The sequence below is a fragment of the Hetaerina americana genome, unplaced genomic scaffold (genome assembly GCF_022747635.1).
Source record: "Hetaerina americana unplaced genomic scaffold, ioHetAmer1.1.p SCAF_105, whole genome shotgun sequence".
In the NCBI taxonomy this organism is placed as follows: domain Eukaryota; kingdom Metazoa; phylum Arthropoda; class Insecta; order Odonata; family Calopterygidae; genus Hetaerina; species Hetaerina americana.
Genome location: NW_027286126.1, coordinates 711356 through 732111, shown reverse-complemented (window position 1 = coordinate 732111; position 20756 = coordinate 711356). Strand labels below are relative to the sequence as shown.

The 20756-nt window shown below is 38.3% G+C and overlaps 1 protein-coding gene across 1 annotated transcript; it reads right to left on the bottom strand.

Moving 5' to 3' along the window:
• Positions 1-734: 734 nt before the first annotated feature.
• LOC139700578 (uncharacterized) lies at positions 735-2122 on the bottom strand. Its single transcript, XM_071599108.1, has 2 exons — positions 2010-2122; positions 735-1677 (listed from the first exon to the last, which is right to left on the bottom strand). Exons 1-2 carry the CDS (start codon positions 2120-2122, stop codon positions 735-737), a joined length of 1056 nt encoding a protein of 351 aa, XP_071455209.1.
• Positions 2123-20756: the final 18634 nt, after the last annotated feature.

The following is a 20756-nucleotide window of genomic DNA, read 5'->3' as shown; positions in this document are numbered from 1 at the left end:
AATAACCTCTCTCCTTTGGAGTAAGATAGTTAAATTTATCAATTACATAACATCATGTGTTACATTTAAAGAAAATGGCCTGAGTTTTTCCCAAGCAAGTTTTAAGAATTTTGGTTTAAATTTTCATTATAATCCTAGAGGTTTTTTGGGAAGGTCTCCAAACTTTGGAGTTATATTCCTTAATAGATTGAATAATAGTTCGAAATAAAATTATGAGGCAATTTAAATTACAGAAGTCCTTTGTAAAATCATGAATAAAACCAAATATTTTAATACTTTTACTAACAAAGTTTTAACAATGTATTCTGCTGTTATAGTGTCTTTTCTAGATTTCTGTAGAGTTACACGCGGTTAGGTAGGAATAACGCTGGCGATACCAGGTAGTACTGTTTATTGCAGCGACTAAGTACGAGTACATTAACGAAGGTCCTCGATAAAGCGACGGACGGACTCGATGTAGACACTCCAGTGGAAGCGCGGATACTACTTGCCCGGGGTAATTGCCGCCAGGCCATTCTGGTCATTGCCGCTAGGCCCTCTAGGGCAATTGCGGACAATTGAGAGTCGAGGCGCGAGCGCGTCGTCGGACAAGTGAGAGTTGAGGCGCGAGCGCGTCGTCTATCGCTACAGCACCCCCTCACCAGTGACAGTGGTTATCCTGGAACTATAGAGAAGGAAACGAAAAGGGGGAAAAAACATAATGGGAAACTGGGTCCGGAGCGGTGGGGACAGCTCTACGTTGAAAAGTCTCTCAGATGCGCTGGGAAACGGACTCTCCTTCCGGAACGGGTTGCTCGCCCCTCAGCTGGGCGAACGGGAGCCTGGGGTGTCGGCGCTGCATGGGGTGCCGGTGCTGTCTGAGGGGCTTCCTGGTTCGCCAAAGGAGCTCTCCATGCCACTACGGGTGAAGCCGTTGTCGGAGATAACTCGGTGGGGGATGGTGATCCCACTGCTCCGTGTGGAATCTCACAGGCGACGATGAAGGTCGGTTTCAGGCAATCTATGGATACTCGTCTTTCTCGGCCTCGGATGCGAAGCAAATAAAACTTGCTCTCCCTTTGAAGTACCTCAAAGGGTCCCTCGTATGGCGGCTGCAAGGCGCCGCGGGCTCTGTCAACCCTCACGAAAACATGTGATGAGGACTTCAATGACTTAAAAACGAAAGTTGGCCGAACGCCGTGTCGTGTAACGGCTTGAGGGCTTAATCTTGCCATATGTTTCTTCAGCTGCACCACGTAACTAGTTTGGTCACCCATACTGAAGTCCTGCGGTGGGGAAAGGAATTCACCCGGATGTCGCAGCGGTTCTCCGTACACCAGCTCAGCTGCGGTACTCTTTAGGTCCTCCTTCCAAGCTGAACGGAGACCCAGAAGTATGGCAGGGAGTACGTCCACCCAATCCTCTGTCTCGTGACACCGAATTGCGGCCTTCATTTGGCGGTGGAGGCGCTCAACTAGACCGTTGGAGGCTGGGTGATAGGCCGTCGTTCTTAGGTGAGTGGCACCAGAGAGGTCTGCCAACTTTCTAAAAAGCTGACTCTCGAATTGGCGGCCCTGGTCTGTAGTGATGTGCTCGGGGGTACCAAATCGCGAGATCCACTCACGGAAAGACTCGCGCCACCGCCTCGATCGGGATCTCGTGGAACGATCGATCAACGTCACACAGTACCGGAAACCTCTGGAAAAGGGTAGGGGACCTACCAGGTCTAAATGTACGTGATCAAACCTACGGGTGGGAGTGGGGAAAACACCAATGGGAGCAAAAACATGTCTTGAAACTTTCGAACGTTGGCACGATAAACATGTCCGTGCCCACTCTCTACAAACTTTTTTGACTGATGGCCAAACAAAACGCTCCGCCACGAGCCGCGCAGATGCCTTTTAGCCAGGGTGGGATAGGCTGTGGAACGAGTGGAAAACTTTCCGCCGTAATGCAGTTGGGATAAAAGGTCGAGCCGTTGGGGTTGAAAAATCACAGTACAGGGAAACGTCACTGTCAGGGAGGCTGACCTTTCGGAGCGCGAGGGATTGCTGACCTGTGCAACCACCGTCGCGGACATCTGGCTCATCTGGGCCGCTAATGCCGCCACCTGGCGGGTCAACACTTCAACCCTCTGCAGCATGGCGTCGCTGGTAGACGCGCTGGATACCTGAGGCTTGGGCGCTACCTCGTGGACGCGATCCGCAAAAATGGCGAATCCGTCCAAATCGCCGCCATATTGGACGGTCACAATGGCGCGCGTCGTGGCCGGCAGGCGATTCAGCCAGAGCGTCCGTAAAAAAGTATCCGGAACGGTAGGTCCGGCGAGGGTACGGAGGTGCCGTAAAAACTGCGACGGCTTGCGGTCGCCTATTTCCTCGTGTTCAAGGAGCTGGCGGATGCGTTGCTCCTCGGACGCCGTCAGCCACCGAATCCCGGTGATATACAGGGAAATAAGGAGCCAACTAGATCGCGAGCTACTCTCTAGAGACTTAGACAATATCTCGGGATGGTGCAATAAATGGGGATTAACACTTAATATAGATAAATGTGCAGTTTTGAAATTTTGGAATAAAGGAAGCGAGGAACAGGATATAAACTACAAAATAGAGGGTTCAGTATTGACTACGGCAAATCAAGTTAAATATTTGGGGGTTGTTCTAACACCACGCCTTTCATGGGGAGCACATATCAGGACAATATGCGGATCAGCTTTAAAGAAACTTGGCTTCATAAAACGGGTGGTGGGGAAATGTAATGAAAAAGTTAAAGAGAGGTGTTATTTTGCTCTAGTTAGACCTCATTTGGAATATGCCGCAAGTATTTGGGATCCGTGGGAGAAAATTTGGCAAAAAGAATTAGATAAAGTCCAGAGAAAATCCGCTAGATTTGTTAAAAATTGTTATGATAAAAACACAAGTGTGACAGGTCTCTTAGGGGATTTAGGCTGGGAACCACTTGAAGTGCGGAGAGAACAAGCGAGGCTTAGACTTTTAGAAAGGTTCAGAACAAACGAGTTTAAATATGACACTGAAGGAATTATAATGGCCCCACACTACTTAGGTAGATCAGACCACAAAGATAAACTAAGGGAGATAGATTCCAAGACAGATAGGTACAAATACTCATTCTTTCCCCGAACAATCAGTAATCATAATAGCAAGAAACCGAAGTCACTTTAGAAATATTAAAAACTTTGAATTTACAAGTCGGAACAAAATTAAACACTATAGAGATGTTAGGTATACTTTCAGGTGCATGTGTATGTTAGTTGGTAGTTTGAGTGTTTGCATGTGTGTGGGGTGTAAGTGTTCATACATGAATGTATGCCATGTTTTTTTTTTTTTATATATGATTTTGTCGTTATTGCATGCGATTTTTTTTTTATTATTTTTCTTTTCTAAATTATGGGTGGTGTCCTAGCACCCCCCGCCACACGCCCTTGCGGCGGCTTGCGGGGTATTGAGTAGATGTAGATGTAGATCAGTTCCTCTTTGAGACGGGAGTATTTTCCGTCCGCCGGAGGAGAAATAATGATGTCGCTCACATCAGCCGCGTGCTTTTGCGACAGTTGGGACATCACAAAATAATACATAGTGGAGTCCTCTGTAATGCCGCTTAGGCGGAATAACCCCTCCACCTGTGCGAACCAAACTGCCGGATCTTCGGGCCAAAACGGGGGAATGCGGATGCTTGTTCTCGCGAACTGTGCGTTGGTTTCCTCGCTGGACATTTTCACCCGCGTTTAGCTTTCAACGAGTCAGACAAAAAATAGTATATACTACGGCACTAATTCTTCCGGTCACCTGACCACGTGGTCCCTAAAACGCCGGAAAAGATCACGTCGGGGTCACCAAATTTAGAGTTACACGGGGTTAGGTAGGAATAACGCTGGTGATATCAGGTAGTACTGTTTATTGCAGCGACTAAATACGAGTACAATAAGGAAGGTCCTCGATAAAGCGACGGACGGACTCGATGCAGACACTCCAGTGGATGCGCGCATTCTACTTGTCCGGGGTAAACCGCCACGCCATTCTGGTCATTGCCGCTCGGCCCTCTAGGGCAATTGCGGACAATTGAGAGTCGAGGCGCGAGCGCGTCGTCGGACAATTGAGAGTCGAGGCGCGAGCGCGTCGTCGGACAAGTGAGAGTTGAGGCGCGAGCGCGTCGTCTGTCGCTACAATTTCCATAATATCTTCCCAAATATGTCCAATTTGCTAACAATTCTCTTCTACCCACTTCAGTTCCTCTACAAATTCTTCTATACCCTCACTATCTACATAAAAATCTTAAGACTTCCTCATTTGTTCACCCCTTCCCAATTTTTTCCTTCGAGTCTATATTCAAAAAAACAAGAGCCTTAATCACTTCCTTCAATTGCCATTGGCTCACCAAATATCATCCCATGAGTCTAATTTTTTTTATTTTAAAATTTATGCATTCTATGAAATAATTTTAGATAACAGTATATGACTATCATAATGTACACTTGACAATTTTTAACTTCTGGTAAATCAATCCAAATTTTTCTTAGGAAGGTGAGCTTACCAGCTCTGTTATTAAAGGGAAGGGTTATTCCGAGCATCGATTCCACAAAGTTATTTCATATGATTATTTTCAGGATTATCTACATTTTTCATTTCAAGGTAAACTTTTTCAAATTAAATTACAATGGAAGGCTTTTGGTGGCTATTCGCAAGATAACCTGACTCGTCAAGAATTTTGAAAAAACCGCAGGTAAACCTTAAGGAATCGGGAAAGAGGAACGAAAATCAGGTAAAATGAAACGGTCTTCTACCTGTATGTTCAGCAATTTATTTTCCTTAGGTACCCATAATGGAAGTGAATAGGATAAATCTCCAATTTAATGATCAGTTTTACCATGAGTCTACGCATGAACTTGTCTCGAAACACGCAATCCCTCGGGACCCCCTTCCATAATTGTCTTAAAAGCAGTCAAATCAAGTAAAGGTGGAAGCAGTCCTCACCATCGCATATTATGTGTACTTTTTGAGTCGTTACTATGCAAACAGGTACGGTGAACTGATTTAATACAATAAGAAATTCTGTCAGAAAGGAATATGACACGGATAACATGAATATATTAACGTCGAGAAAGAAAGCATTTGCGGTTAGCAAATGAAAATATTCACCACTAGAGGATTAGAAAACGCTTGGCGACTCTTTCATTACATTATACGTTCTATTTTTATCCGTGCGCGTATTGCACGTCAGCATTTTGCGTGGCAATTGTTTCGTATTGTTGATCTATAAGACACAACAATAACAGTTCTGTCATATGAACGCCATTCTTTGAAGACGACGGTGCGTCGAATGGTGACACGCGTGCGTATAGGGACGTTAAATCATTTTTGTCCGGTAATATTAAATAATGAATTTTAATACCCAATCGCATTTATCAAGTTTACTCTTGTCAAAATTTTGGTTAGTGTTTTTTAAGTCGGGCATGTGTTACAACTTAATATCCTTGCTCTTTAAATATGGAATGTGGGTATTTACTTAATTAATGGTTCCCACGCGGATATTCATTAAATAAATTAGCTATGCAGGGAAAGAGCCGGGAACAAAGTTTTGCAATAACCGATAAAATATATTAATTCAACAATTGGATAACATTGAGAATAAAGTTAATATAATTCCCTTTATTTCCCCGATGTGCTAACTACCGTCGATAAAATTCTAAACAAGGGATCCTTTTTTATTTTTATTTTCTTCATGTTGAACTTCAAAATCTGATAATATTGATTCCAGAGTCTCAATGCTTTATTTCTTTAAGGTCGTCGATCCAATTAACGCGGCAAACGACAATGGTAAGTAAATCTATATTGTGAATAAATATACAGTTGCCTGTAGAAATTTTTAGTGTAATCATCGTGAAGGATAAATATCTAGAGTTCAACTAAATGGAAATTAGATTAATACACGTTATTAAGTTTTTGTTCATGCAGAAAAAAACCATGTCAAACATTTCGCTAACTCAAAAATTTTCTTTGACTCATATATCGCATTTATTTTTTCCTTTTCTGGAACGTTTACTGTTTAAAATATTATTCTTATAAAATGTTTATTTATGTTACTGGAAGTGGTACATAAGGCTATGAACGGTGCAAAATTAGTATGAAAGATACGGTATGGTTGGATGGCTTTATCAGTGTTGGATATAAGGTCATTATTGTTAATCAGGGAAAATTGAGTTTAGCTTGCTTTTTCAGTAGCTTAACCTTCCTCTTATAGTAGAGGGAAAGTTACACAAATGGGATATCAGCATTGTAGCTACTGTAAGTTCTCCTATTTCTCTTGAGTCTATTTGTGCTTGCCAGTATTCTATCAACTACTCTCCCCATACTAAAACATTATAATATCTGAAGAATGTGCAGGTACATTAAATAACTCTCTTCAAAATTATATATTTTTAGTTTTTAGCTCATGATTTGACGGTTTTAGCCCATAGTTGGTGGTCATTTTGTCACCATTGGTAAGAAGCTTAAGTTAGAAATTTGTTTCCCAGTGGCCCAAGCCTGTAACTAGTTTTCTCTTGGGATCGGAGAAAGATGATTCTCCCTGGGGGGTTATTCCCTAATGATGGTGCCCGATGCTATTTTCTTAAGTATGACATTATGGTATTGGCTATATGAAATGTCATCAGAAGTTTTCCGTAAAAGGTAACGATGCTATTTCTGGATGTTATTTGAATGTCAGGCTGCCAAGCCCATGACATTATGGCATGGCTTAAATAGCATCGACAAATTCATTGATTTGTGGTAATCATTTGCCAAAATCATCATATAAAACACATATCTATTTCTATTATAAATCTTGGGCAGCAGTCAAGCGATGAAGACATAGATAATGAAGGCGAAGATGATGTCACCTGTGCAACCAGTGATCCAGAGGAAGGGCAAGGAGATCACTTGGATCAGAAAAACGTCACAAGCTGTAAGATGTTCGCAAACCTGTACCCAGAGCTTTTGTCAGATGAAAATGATCATGGCAAAAACATATGCTCTACGGTATACCTACACTGTCAATGTGGAAAGACTGTACCCTACCTTGAAGAGGTAAGTCCATGCAAAATATTCTGTTTCCCATGATTATTATTATAATCTATATTAGTGCTGCTCTTGCTTTTTATGCCTTTATATTTTAAATAAGTCGTATAACTGATGCTCCTTAATAAAGCAAATTTATCCAATTTTATGCATAACGTTAACATTTAGGAGGAAGATAAATCAATAGGATTAATAGATATTCAGGTAAACACGCATAAAAAATGTCTTTTCAACTTTGACCTTAGAAGATTAGTGATCTTGAAAAATGCCTTCAGAGAGATGGACAAAGTGGTTATGCATTCAACTCTGAATTTTAAACCAGATAATCCAACCAAGGCTGAAAAAGGCAAGTCCTTATGATTCCTTAATCTTTAGTCACGAATTGCTGAAATTACCTACACCACTGGTAAACCAGAATTTGATAGCCACTGCTAGATGATGTCTGGTCTAATATTTCAAAGCAAATCTTAAAAAAGATAACGTTTTTTTATTGCTGGTTGCCAACTTTGCCTTCTTCTAGCTGCTTCTGTACAGAGTCAAGCCCTTGTAGTAGCCAAATAATCATTTTCACCTTTTGACTCTGAGCACACTTTGATGATTCTTTTCTCTTTAATTTCAATTTAATTATCTCTCTGTCATCAATCAAAATTAAAATAATAGCAAATAATTTGGAACACTTCAGTTCATTCAGTATTGCCCGAGGCATAATTAAATGAGGGATCATGTTCTCTGATAAAGGACTTACAGATTCCAGGAGCACCAAAAAATTGAGCTATCCTGCTTGCACTGAGAAATTATGCATCATGCATATGATAAGCACCCAAACAGCTAATTTAAGTATCCATAAATTTGTTAGGAAAACTAGTGAAAGTTAGCAGTGCCCATATTATTATTGGAAGTCTCACATTATTTTACAAAATTGGATATGTTGCAATATTTGGTTGGACACTGTACAACAAATATAATTTTTCTTTCTCCAATCTTTTTTATTACATTCATTTCCTCTTTAATTTCTGTCAATACTTATATTTTGGTTTTCTTGTCCATTCATATCCATTGCATTCTTGCTATCCTTTTACAAATTTACATTATCATTGCTTCCAACCAAGCCTCTTGCCTCTTTTCCAGTGTCAAAGTTTCATATCCATGTAATAATGTACTCCAAATTAACGTTTTTGCAACTTATTTTCTAATTTCCAAATTAATGTGTTTATTTCTTCAAAGATTCTTTTCATTTTCATCTGCCTTCTTTGTCGAGGCTAATCTTCTTTCAACTGCAGAGGTGCATCTGTTGTCTCTTGTGAATACACTCTTAAGGTAGCAGAATTCTTCTACTTGGCTTATCCTTCATTACCCTATCATTAAATGTACTGGAGGTTCTTTCTTGTTTTTAGAAACTATTAGGCTTTGGTTTTCTTCACATTTATTTTCAGTTTTCATCTTTTTAAAAGCTCTGCCTAGGGTTTGGAGCATTATTTTTATATCTTCGGCTGATTCTGCCAGGGTCATAATATCTCCAAAAACCTAATTCAGTGTCTCTTTCTTCCATTTTCTCTGTACCATTTGCCTTTTACTTCAATGTATCTATACCTTTTCAATACATTAGTTAAAAATATGGAAAAAGTGGACCTTCTTGTCTTACTCCTTTTCTAATTATTGCTTCTTCTCACATCCCTTTACTTTAATTAAAGTGCTTTGGTTCTGTTAGAGCTGAAAATAAGCTTCCTGTATTTATAGTCTATTCCTTTTATCCTCATGATTTCAAGCATAAGTTTCAAGTGTACATTAATGAAGGCTATTTTCAAACCAATGAAGGTAAGGAAAACTTTCCTGCTCCTTTCTAGTATTCTCTCAAGGATCAAGCTCAGTACCAGTATAACTTCTCTTGTTCTTTTATCCTCTCAGATGCCAAATTGAACTCCCATTATTTTCCTTCACTTTCTTTATGATCTATTTCCTACTATATGTAAAAGAACCCTGGAAACATATGACAGAACAGCGATTTTTTGGTAATTCATGCATTCATTTACTGTCTGTACTTTTGGCATCATAATAGTTTTGCTTTTAGCAAAGTCTTCAGGCATCTACCCATTTTCATAACATTTATGCATGATTATAAATTCTTTCATTTATTTCATTTCTTAGGTTTTAAATGGCTCAGGCAGTACATTATTCACACCCCTCGTTTTTCCAGCATTTAGATATTGAAGGGCATGCCTGCTTGAATTCCCTCTTTGTGATTGGGGGCCCACTTTCTGTTCTTGCTTTTTCTCTACTTTCAATTTTACTTCCTCTTATAGCTATATCTTTGCTATAGTATAGCTCCTCCATCTATTTTTTCCATTGTTTACATTCGTCTTCATTATCTACAAACAACCTTCCCTCTTTATTATTAATCACTGCTGACCTTATACTCGATTAATAATGCAAAGCTAGTATTTTCCAGTTGGCTAGATCTTGTTTTGATGCTTGGATATGTTTTTCTATTTCCTTCACCCATAGTTTTGTTCACCTCCCCTATACTTCTCTAAATTTGCATGTTATCTTATTCTTTACTCTCCTGTACTGAAATGTATTTGAATGTATCCCCAGATAACATCTTTTAATGTTATTTTTATAAGGTAATCTACCCGTCAAGGTAGGTTTTTGGATGGACACAGCTACTAAATAAAACATTTTTTGAATCCTAACAAAACACAAAAACCAGTATCCTACTATATATCAGGTCCCTCTTCATCTATGAGTACTTTCTTCCTCCCTTCATCCCATCAAACATCCCTATCCTGCTCCTTCCATTTCCTTGTTTGCCTAACATTCTCCCCTCTATTACAGTCTTCAACATCCCACTTCCAGTCAATATCCTCTTCATCCACTTTTCCTGCCTCCATAGGATTTCTCCCAACAAACCCCTCTCTTCGCCCACCATACCAAGTACTTCCTCATTTGTTTTCTTCTCGGTCCATTTCACCTTCTCCATTCTTCTCCACAGCAACATTTCAAAAGCCTCCAGTCTACGTCTATCCTCCTGCTTCAATGACCACGTTTCCACGCCATACATAGCTACGCTCCATATCAAAGTTTTTACAAGTGTTTTCTTATTATCCTTACTCAACGTCCCTGTCATCAACTCCCTCCTCCTTGTAAAAGCCTCTTTGCCCAGCGTAATTCTTCTCCATACGTCCCTACTACTTTGACCGTGTTGGTCCAAAACACTTTCAAGATACGTAAACTGTTCTTTAAGAAAAACTTTAGCTGTGTGGGATATCAAACTTATTGTCCTGTAGTCCTCACATCATGTAGCCTTTACCTTTTCCTCAAAACGAACTAAAACTGGTCTCATAAAGTCTTCCGGCCAGATTCCTTCCTCATAGATACTACGAATCAGCCCATATAGCCTCTTCCTCCCACATTTTCCTAAACATTTCAATAGTTCAGCGGGAATGTTATCCATCCCCACAGCCTTATTTAGCTTCATCTCCCTTAATGCCCTTTCTATCTCCTTGTCGAGTATACCTGGACCTAACCTATCTTTCTCTACGTCATGTTCCTTTTCTATGTCTAACTTTGTTGGTCAAAGTTCTTTACCATACAGTTCTCCTATATATTCCTTCCATCTCTCTTGGATCTTTCCTGTGTCAACAACTATCATACCCACCTTATCTCTAACTGTTAGCATTAATCTTCCTTTCTTACTTCCCAATAAAGATTTAATTTTGCAGTACAGCACACCAATTTCACCCTTCCTCTGCAAACGTTCCATATCCTCAAACTGCGTCTTCCACCATGCTTCTTTTGCTTTATTTGTTGCACGCCTCAATTTATTGTTTAACTCTTTGTACTTCATTTTTCCCAACTCTGTATTTACATTCTTCCATTTTCTCCGCTCATCCATCTTTGTAATCATCTCATCCGTGATCCATGGTTTCCTAGTCCTTTTAGCATTAACGGTTCCAATAGTGTCTTTTTCGGCTTTAGACAACCCTTTCTTGATACTTTCCCATTTTTCTTCCATAGTACTTAGCTCTTTACCATGCTCCATGATTTCCTCTACCGTCTCTTGGTAGTCCTTCCTTTTCAAACCATTTAATGCTTCTACATTCCATTTTCTAACCCGCCGCCCCTGTCTTATCCTTTTGAAATGGACATTACATTTCATAACAACTAAATTGTGGTCAGAGTCCGCATCCACTCCTGGGAAGCTGTGTGAATTTTTCACACTCTTCCTAAACCTGAGTCTAAATAGAATTTAATCAAGCTGATACCTTTCTGAGTCACCAGACATTTTCCATGTATACCTGCATCTTTTGTGGTGTCTAAACCAAGTGTTGGTGATGACTAATCCCTGTCTCCTGCATAACTCAACTGCTTTCTCCCCGAGGTCATTCCTCGTGCTTAAACCGTAGTCCCCCACCTCATTACCATCTCTTCCTTCGCCTACCGTCGCATTCCAATCACCATCACTATCAAATGTTTCCCTGCAGGAACACACGCGATTATGTCCTCTAACTGATCGTATATCCTATCGACCTCTTCCTCCATATGGTTGCTCGGTGGCAGGTATACCTGAATAATAACCAAGTTTGTCGGTTTTGCTTTTATCTCTACTAGAAATATTCTATCTGTCACCTGTTGTATGTTGATTACACTTCCTCCTACCTCTTCATTTATTACTATGGCAACCCCTCGCTGGCACTCTTCCCCGCCGCTGTATATTATTCTATACTGATCACTCCAGTAATCCCCGCTATCCTTCCATGTCATCTCGCATAGACCTAAAATATCTATATTTCCCCTTTCCATCTCTTGCTTAACATTCTCCAATTTCCCTGTCCTCATCATTGTCCTAACATCCACGTTCCCATTCTAGCTAATTTGGTCTTCTTCTCCTGCATCTTCTGTCCTGCTGCTGCTGACTGATCTTTTAATGTATAACTTGGTAAATGATTTACACATGAAGAAGCGACCTCAAAAAATAGATTCAACAAGTTAGAAAATGGTTTCGAGGGGTTTATTCAATATTACATTTTACGAGGTATTGGTACAGGCAAGGGCAAGAAAGCTAGGTACATATTTTTGTCCCTCAGTACATGGGCCAATGGTATGAATTTTAGGTATTACTTTTATGACACCAAAACCTATAGGAATAATAATTGGCACTACTGAGATAAGAAGTTGATATATTTATTAGTAAATAATTTATGGTTGCAATTTCAATATCAGTGGTTGGTGTATGTGGCAGGATAATTAGATACCTTGCCACCAGGATCTATGTTGTAAAACTGATATATACAGGGTCTGCCCCAAAAATAAGTTGAACAAATGCAGGGAAAATATTCATTACATATCAATTCACAAATCAATAAAATTCTATAAAATAGCAACCTTGTGCATCAACACACCATTGCCAGCACTTTTGCAGGTTCAACATTCTGCGTGGAAGGCATTTACATGAGCCTTATTCAGGTACCTTTTCATGGCCCCTTTTGGCCTCTAAGACATTATCCAGCATTCTTAAATAGTTGCCTTTTAAGCTCCTTTTCATTCTTGGGAACAAAAGAAGTCCAGCAGTGCCACATTGGGTCTATAGGGTGACTAGGACAGCATTGTCATATTGTTCTTGGTTAGGTAATGGGTTACAAGGGAGGTGGTGTGGGACAGTACATTGTCATGGGGCAGCCTTCAGTTGGCAAAAGTCTCCTTCCTGAGACATTGTATTCTTTTCTGTAGTCTTTTGAAAACTTACGTGAAAAATATAGTGTTAACTCTCTGACCATGTGACACAAACTTGTCAAATTAATCTACTTATCATAAAAAATATTCTAATAATTTTTGGATGACCTTTGTAGTTACATTGGACAAATGTATGATGGCAAAAACCAGCATGGCAGTACCAATGTACCTGGACTAACCCTTCATTTTCCCCAACCATAAGAAAATAAATTATTTACTGACTCATTTCTTAATTTCTTCATTTAGAATGTGTTTGTGCGGAAAGAAAAGTACAGCTATGATTCCTTTATCATAAAAAATAGGGACAGAGAGGATTAGAATGAAAATGAAAATGTATACTTGTATAATCATAAATATTTATCTAATACTATAACAGAATGCAGCATATCTTGGTTTTAATAGAGAATGAAATAGACTTTGCCAACATACAGATACTCTAAATATAGTAGATCCTGATACGTGACCTGTGCAATAAATGCGTGAACTGGTGCAATAGGTGTCCATGATGCGGACTATAGCCCCGTTTACGAGCGGTGCTAATTGCCTGAGACCCAATGGCCCATCTGTGCTTGGCAAATTGTTGAGCTGTGTGTATTGTACCCATTAAGTCAGTTTCCATTGTCCTTGTTTTTACTATTGTCAAAAATGGAAATTGACAAAATCACAGAGGAACGATTCAACTTCAAGTTTTTTGTTGAAGTGCGATAAAAGTTATTGAGAAATTACTGAAATATTGACGGCTGCTTACGGTGATAACGCCCTGAAGAAAACATGTTTTTTCAAGTGGATTATGCATTTTAAAGATGGCCGACAAGACATCACACACAAATTATGCAAGGCCGGGTAGACCTTTAACCACCTATAATGATGACAACATTGATCTCAGATGGCCCCTTGTTCCTACCAATCTTCGAAAAACCATCCAAATGATAAATGATGAACTGAATTGAGGAAAATCAACAGTGCACAATATTTTAACCAAACATGATGCACGGATTCTTCAGCATGGCAATGCACCTGCACATTCAGCATTGATTGTTTGCCATTTTCTGGCAAAAAATTCAATTACCATCCTTTATCATCCTCCTTATTTGTCAGATCTCTGTCCCTACAACTTTTTCCTATTCCCAAAATGCAAAAATGTGATGAGGTGACATCACTGGGAAGATGTGGACACAATATCAAGAAGCAATGAGAAAATTAAAAAGTCCAACTGCTGAGGACTTCCAAGGGTCCTTTAAAGAGTGGGAAAAAAGATGTAATAAGTGTACAGCAACGAATGAAGACTACTTTGAAGGGGACAAAATCGATGTAGACTAAATTTTGCAAAAGAAAGTTTTTATGGCCTCAGTTCACGTATTTATTGGACAGAGTAGGATACCTGCATATTATAATAAATATTTAAAATTTATATATTAAATAAAAATTAAATAAATATTTTAAATTTATAAATAAATATTTAAAATGTATTTCTGTCATTTGGCTACATTCCAGTATATAGTTTTCTATGCAGACAATGCCAGCAAACACAATTGCACTGTATCTTAGTTTCGACCCTTATATACAATATAGGTTTGCTTCCCTAGAAAGAAGCCTGACCAGCACTAAAAATTCTTGACACTCTTTCCATTAGCCCATAACTTCTTCTGTTATGATATTTCAATATTTGGAATGAGACATTAACAATTCCAAGGCCTATTCTAATCTTTTTCCATGAATGGAACTTTCCAGGTTGCAAGATAGCATTAAAATTTTCCACAGATATTATAAGGCCCTGATATTTTGTGAAATCCTTAAGTTGTAATGTTTAGGCAAATGGACCCATAATCTTTAATGGCAAGTTTGTAGAATTTTTACCAAAAGTATGGGAGCAATCACAACATTCAAATTCATATTCTATTCTAAAAAATTAATCATACTATCTAGGCCTCCCATGGGAAATTTATCATCATTCATCATGCACTGGCCCTCACCATGTAAATTGAAAAGAGGGAATTCAGTTTAATTAGAAATACAATGGCTATCCCTGCAGGAGAGAAATTTTCACAATGACTAAATGCAAAACCATTGACTTCCTTTGTGGGACTTGGCCTTCTGATGGCCCAAATTTCCACAAATATCACATCTGAAAAAGAAGAGTATTCAAGCTATTAGTTGTGAAAAAATAAATTTGATTTTGTCTTCCATCATGGTCTGCCTTGCAACCTGTACTCTAAAAAAGAGTTAATTTCAATTTCTTTTTGTTCTCTACTCTTGATTTACTTACTATCAAAATGTATGGCACTGCATTGTACCCAAGTCTGAATTGACTCCATGAACCTTTGAAAAACACTTGGAGATAATTGACAAAAAACTCAGTCTGCAATGTGAGTCACAATTTCATCATTTTTATGGCTGGCACATAAACACATTTTCATCCTCTGACAGCCATTGATTGCCTCGCATAAAGTTTAGCCTGTTGCAAGTACATCCTTCTGTTATTATTTTGAACAGGTTCTTGGCATGGATAATATATATACACAATTTGACCCCAAAATTTATAGGGGATCATTAATCTATGAAGAAAAGATTAAGTGTATGCCTCAATGGCAAAACCAGAGACTCACAATTTGACTCAATCAATCACTATTTTGTTAGCCAATATTATGATGTCTTCTAGTAGCACTCCTAGTTTCAGTGATAAATTTGACAATTCATTTGTTTTCAGCTAGGATGTATTAATTTTAAAATTAATATACCAGCAATATTTTGTACAAGTGCTTTTAGTTTTTCAATGACATATGAGGTACAGTGTGCCCTTATTTTCCAGCAAAAAAAATTCCTGTTGTATATTATTCAAATTAAATGTCTGCCATGTAAACTGCTGTGATGTTTGAAAATCTTCTTACTAAAGAAAAATGCCTCACTATCCATATGAACATGGTGAGGAATTATACTTATACCCCTCAGAGACCTGAAAGTAATATTGGTATTACTGTTTCATTGCACCTAAGGGCATAACCCCCAGAATTGCTGAATTTTTTTGCCGAAGTATCACGTGTTCCCTAATGGCCAACCAATTACCTACTTCATAAAAGGTACATGACATATGGGAAAAGCTAGCAAGTCTCCAATTTTATCACCTTAGTACAAATATGTCAAATTTCTCATGCATGAACCAGCAAAAATGTTTCTATCCAGTTGTATTTTTTGTGGTTTATTCCACTACGACTCTGTTAAAATTATCACTTTGCTAGTGAAAGTGCATGTCCTGAGAAGTGAGGTGTCTTACTCATTATTTTCTATTTTTCAGATTGCTGGAATTTAATCCATTCTATGCAGAAATAATTTTAAGTTTCTAGTTACAGTTTATTTATACTTTTCATTCAAATTTCTAATGTTCTGGTAAAAGTTTTATTAAAGTACTTATGCTGTATCATTTGTTTCATCATTTATGTTAAATTGTTTCATTTGTTATTTTTTTGATTGTAAAAGCATCCTAAGGAAGCAAACATGTACGAAGTCATTAATAATTATTTTAGTCTTACATAAAAAATTGTTTGTGAAATAAAATTATAGTCAATAAATTATTCTTATTGTTTCCAATTGATGTTAGTTTTGTTGCTTAAGTCAAACCACAATGTTCAATAGTCATATTTTTCTTTCCCATCTTTTCCTTCCCTGAGTTTTACCATCTTCTTTGCCCTGTACCCATTCTACCTTGATCCCAATCCATCATTTTGCCAAAGACTTCAAAGAGGATTTCATTAGTTTTGATAGTAATAATTCAGCCCAAATACAAATGCATACAGACTTTCTAAGATCAGAATACTAAAATTGTGAGATATTTCTGTAACTTGATACCCTTTTATAATTTCCTGGGATTCACATTATTTTTGGTTGGCATAACAATAATATCACAAAAGTTTTCATTAAATATTTGTTATCTGTATATTACTTTATGACCAATTGATATTGTTATCAGTTACTATACTTGATCTGATACTTTGTAATGAGTACATGTCTCAATGCTCTTGTTGAGGTAAATGAAATGCATGATGATGTAATAATGAAACTGAACAGAGAGACCTATTCTGAGGCAAGCAAATGAAAAGAAACTATTTTGCATGGACAGACATGAGAATGCTTAAGAAAAAGTATTTTTTTAATGAATGAAATGTAATACATTCAGTATTTATGCTATAAGTTCATTTTCAAGTTTAAACATATTAAAATTATTGTTTGTTGCTATATCTTCCATCTTGAAACCATATGTTTAGGTCATCCTAAAACCTTCGAATTCAATCCCACACTTCCAAACCTGGCAAACCTTTCCCCACCTTTCCCTTCTATCCAACATCCTCATTTCTCCTATTCTCTCCTCTTGAAACCTTTTCCTTAGTTCCTTCTTTCAATAGAGGAAGGTGGTCTAGCCACTGAAAATTTTAGAATACATGTTAGTACCCTTTTTTATGTGTTTTATGATAATGTTGTTGGTTAATGTCATCTTGCTCCTTTGTTAGAGCTATTATAACATTTGAGATATATATGCATGTATATACAGGTATATGTTTATATAAATAAATAAATAAATATATATATATATATATATATATATATATACATATCGATTATACGGAAACACTCACACGAGCAGTATAATAATGGGACGGCACAATAGAACACTAATAAAATAGTAACATTTAAAAGGACACTCACACGGTGAATTGTTTAAGCTTTTGGGCTTCTCCGAGGCCTTCTTCAAGTAAGTCTTACTTGAAGAAGGCCTCGGAGAAGGCCAAAAGCTTAAATAATATACCGTGTGAGTGTCCTTTTAAATGTTAATTTTTTATTTGTGTTCTATTGTGCCATCCCATTATTATATATATGTATAAATATATAAAAATCATAAACAGCAGTTCCTTTCTCTGTGTTGGTAATAGTTTCCTAAGAAGATCTGGTACCCGAAAAATCATATACCTTGGGTGAAGTTGCAGGTGCCCAGAGTGCCTTCCCTAGGAATAATATATATATAAATATATATATATATATATATATATATATATATATATATATATATATATATATATATATATATATATATATATATATATATAGCTCATTTCATGTCTGTTCAAACAATATAGTAAATTTTGAATTTCTGTGAGTTACGTATATTTGATTTTCGATTTTTTTGTGGTGTTATTTTGGTACTAATGTCTCTCACTTATGCTGAAAATTTCGGCCATTTTGAATTTTCAGTTAATTGTCGACAGCTGTTTTGCTTGGACGTTGTTTGGCTTGTCTTCGATATTTGCCTGTTCCAAAAAATGGATCAAAGAATCTGTAACAAATTTTGTGAGAAAAACGGAACTAAGTGCGCGGACGCATTCCGAAGGTTGACTGTGGCACATGGAGAAGCTACCTTGGACCCAAGCAACGTTTATCGGTGGTACAAAATGTTCTCAGAGGGCAGAGAAAATGTGAAGGACTAAGAGCGTGCCGGACGCCCGAGCACGTAGAAAACAGACGAAAACATTGATGAAGTGAAGAAAACAGTAGTGGGCAATCGTCGAATCACCGTCAGAGAATTTGCTTAGGATCTAAACATTGGCTCGTGCCATTTGATTTTAACCAATGATTTGGGCATGGCACGGGTCGCCGCGAAATTCGTACCAAAATTTCTCAATCTCGACCAAAAACAGCGACGTAATAACATTAACGCTAATGAGGTGTTGGACTCGGTCCGCGACGACCCAAATTTACTCCAGATGGTCATGGCAGGTGACGAATCATAGATTTATGGCTATGACGTGCAAACTAATGCTCAATCATTCCAATGGAAGCGAGAGCACGAGCGGAGACCGAAAAAAGCGCCGCAAGTTGGGTCGAATGTGAAAGTTTTGCTTACAGTTTTCTTCGATTCCAGGGATCATGAGTTCTTGCCACATGGTAGAACGGGAAATTAGGAATATTACCTGCAAGTCATGCGCAATTCGCGCGAAGAAACCAGCCACAAATGCCCGGATTTGTGGAAGAACAAAAATTGGCTTTTGCACCATGAAAACGCCCCTGCTCACCCATCGTTACTTGTGCGCGAATTTTTGGCCAAAAACAACACACTAATGATGCCGCAGCCACCGAATTCCCCAGATCTGCCCCCCAGTGACTTTTTCTTGTTCCCGAAACTGAAGAGGCCCATGAAAGGACGGCGCTACGATACGATTGATGAGATAAAGATTGCATCGAAGGAGGAGCTGAACAAGATCACAAAAAATGATTTTTGAAGTGCTTATAGGATTGAAAAAAAGTTGGCACTAGTGCATAATATCTAATCGGGATTACTTTGAAGAGGATCAAATAGATATTCATGAATAAATAAATAATTTTTGAAAAAACACAATAGTCGTGATGCTTTTTGAACAGACCTCGTCAGTGGTTTCCTAGAGATACTCAACTCATATTAATAAGCAATTAACCAACTTAATACCCTTTAAAATCGTGTTAAAACTCCCATATTGTATTATGCAACAATAATATTAATTACCTAAGGGCCAAACCAAATTCCTAGTAGTAGTATTTAGGGGAGGCGACCGACAGCTGTGGTCATTGGCGCCCTAGGGGAAGGACAGGAAAGGATGAAGGGTAGAGAGAAACCCGGCTTCGGCATCAGCCCGCGCTTTACGAAAGGCGCCAGGGGGTCAGCAGCTTAACGTCCCATCCGACGGACGGCCTACTCACTCAAAGTGCCCTCCACAAAGCACCTCAAGTAGGGATCGAGATACCTCTGAAAAATATTCGCCGGGATTTGAACCCGGGCCCTCTGGGTGGGAAGCCAGTACGTTAGCCCCCACACCATCTCGATCTCCACCAAACATCAACTCTGTGTAGACTTAATTAAATACTTGGACTTTACCCTCACTCACGACCTCTCCTGGGTGAAAAATGTATGGGGAAAATTTGGACAAGCTAACTAAAAATTAGGATTTATTAGAAGAGTACCGGGTAAATGTGATGAAAATGTCAAACAAATATATTATCTTTCGCTGGTTGGGCCTCATTTAGAATACGATGCTAGTGTATGGGAACCTCACTAATTTGGATTGATCGCCGAATTGGATGGCATGCAGCGTAGAGGAGCTAGATTTGTAAAACGTTGTCACGATAAACTAAGTAGGGTATCCAAAGTATTAGGAGCGAGGCTGGTAATCACTCACGGAGCGGAGGTTAAATTACACATTAAATATCTTGCGTAAAGTCGAAGGATGTTTCTTTAGCAATGAAATTGGAAATTATTAAAAGTCCCATCGTACCACGGAAGGCAAGATCATGTAAATAAAATTAGAAATAATAAGTGTGGAGAAGAAAGATTTAAGGTGTTATTTTTTCCACAAACGATAAGGAATCAGAATAACATGGTCTGACCACGGTAGGGGTAAAAATATCCGGGTAAAAATAAGTCAGGTATGTATTCACCCCCTGCCACACACCCTACCGGTGGCTTGCAGGGTACTAAAATATCTAACACGTACATTCACGTACTGCCATATTGCCTTAAATCCTACAAACGCATACACATGAAACTAGTATAGGTATTCGTTAAATGAATATTTAATAAAATACTTTCAAACGTCAATTTCATTAAAGAACTAAATGTCACTAAACAGTTTATCACAAGGGCAATTGAAATTGTCCACAGAGCTATCTCTCTCATGCATCTTTCAAACGCTGCAATACTTTCAAATTACCATTTCAGAGCCATGATCAGAATGCACTTACATTTTTAAAATAAAATGTTACTGTCCATTCAAGCCATCTCACCGTAATTTTTCTGTTTGAACTTCAACTCCATAAAATATCGCAAATATCTTTCTTGAAGATGGACCAGGAAAATATTCCCTGCTTTTCTTCGACGGTAAAATGATGGAATATTATATGAGTGGGTAAATTCAGTTTTTGAATTTTTATTGAGGATTAAAATATGGAAGGAGCTAT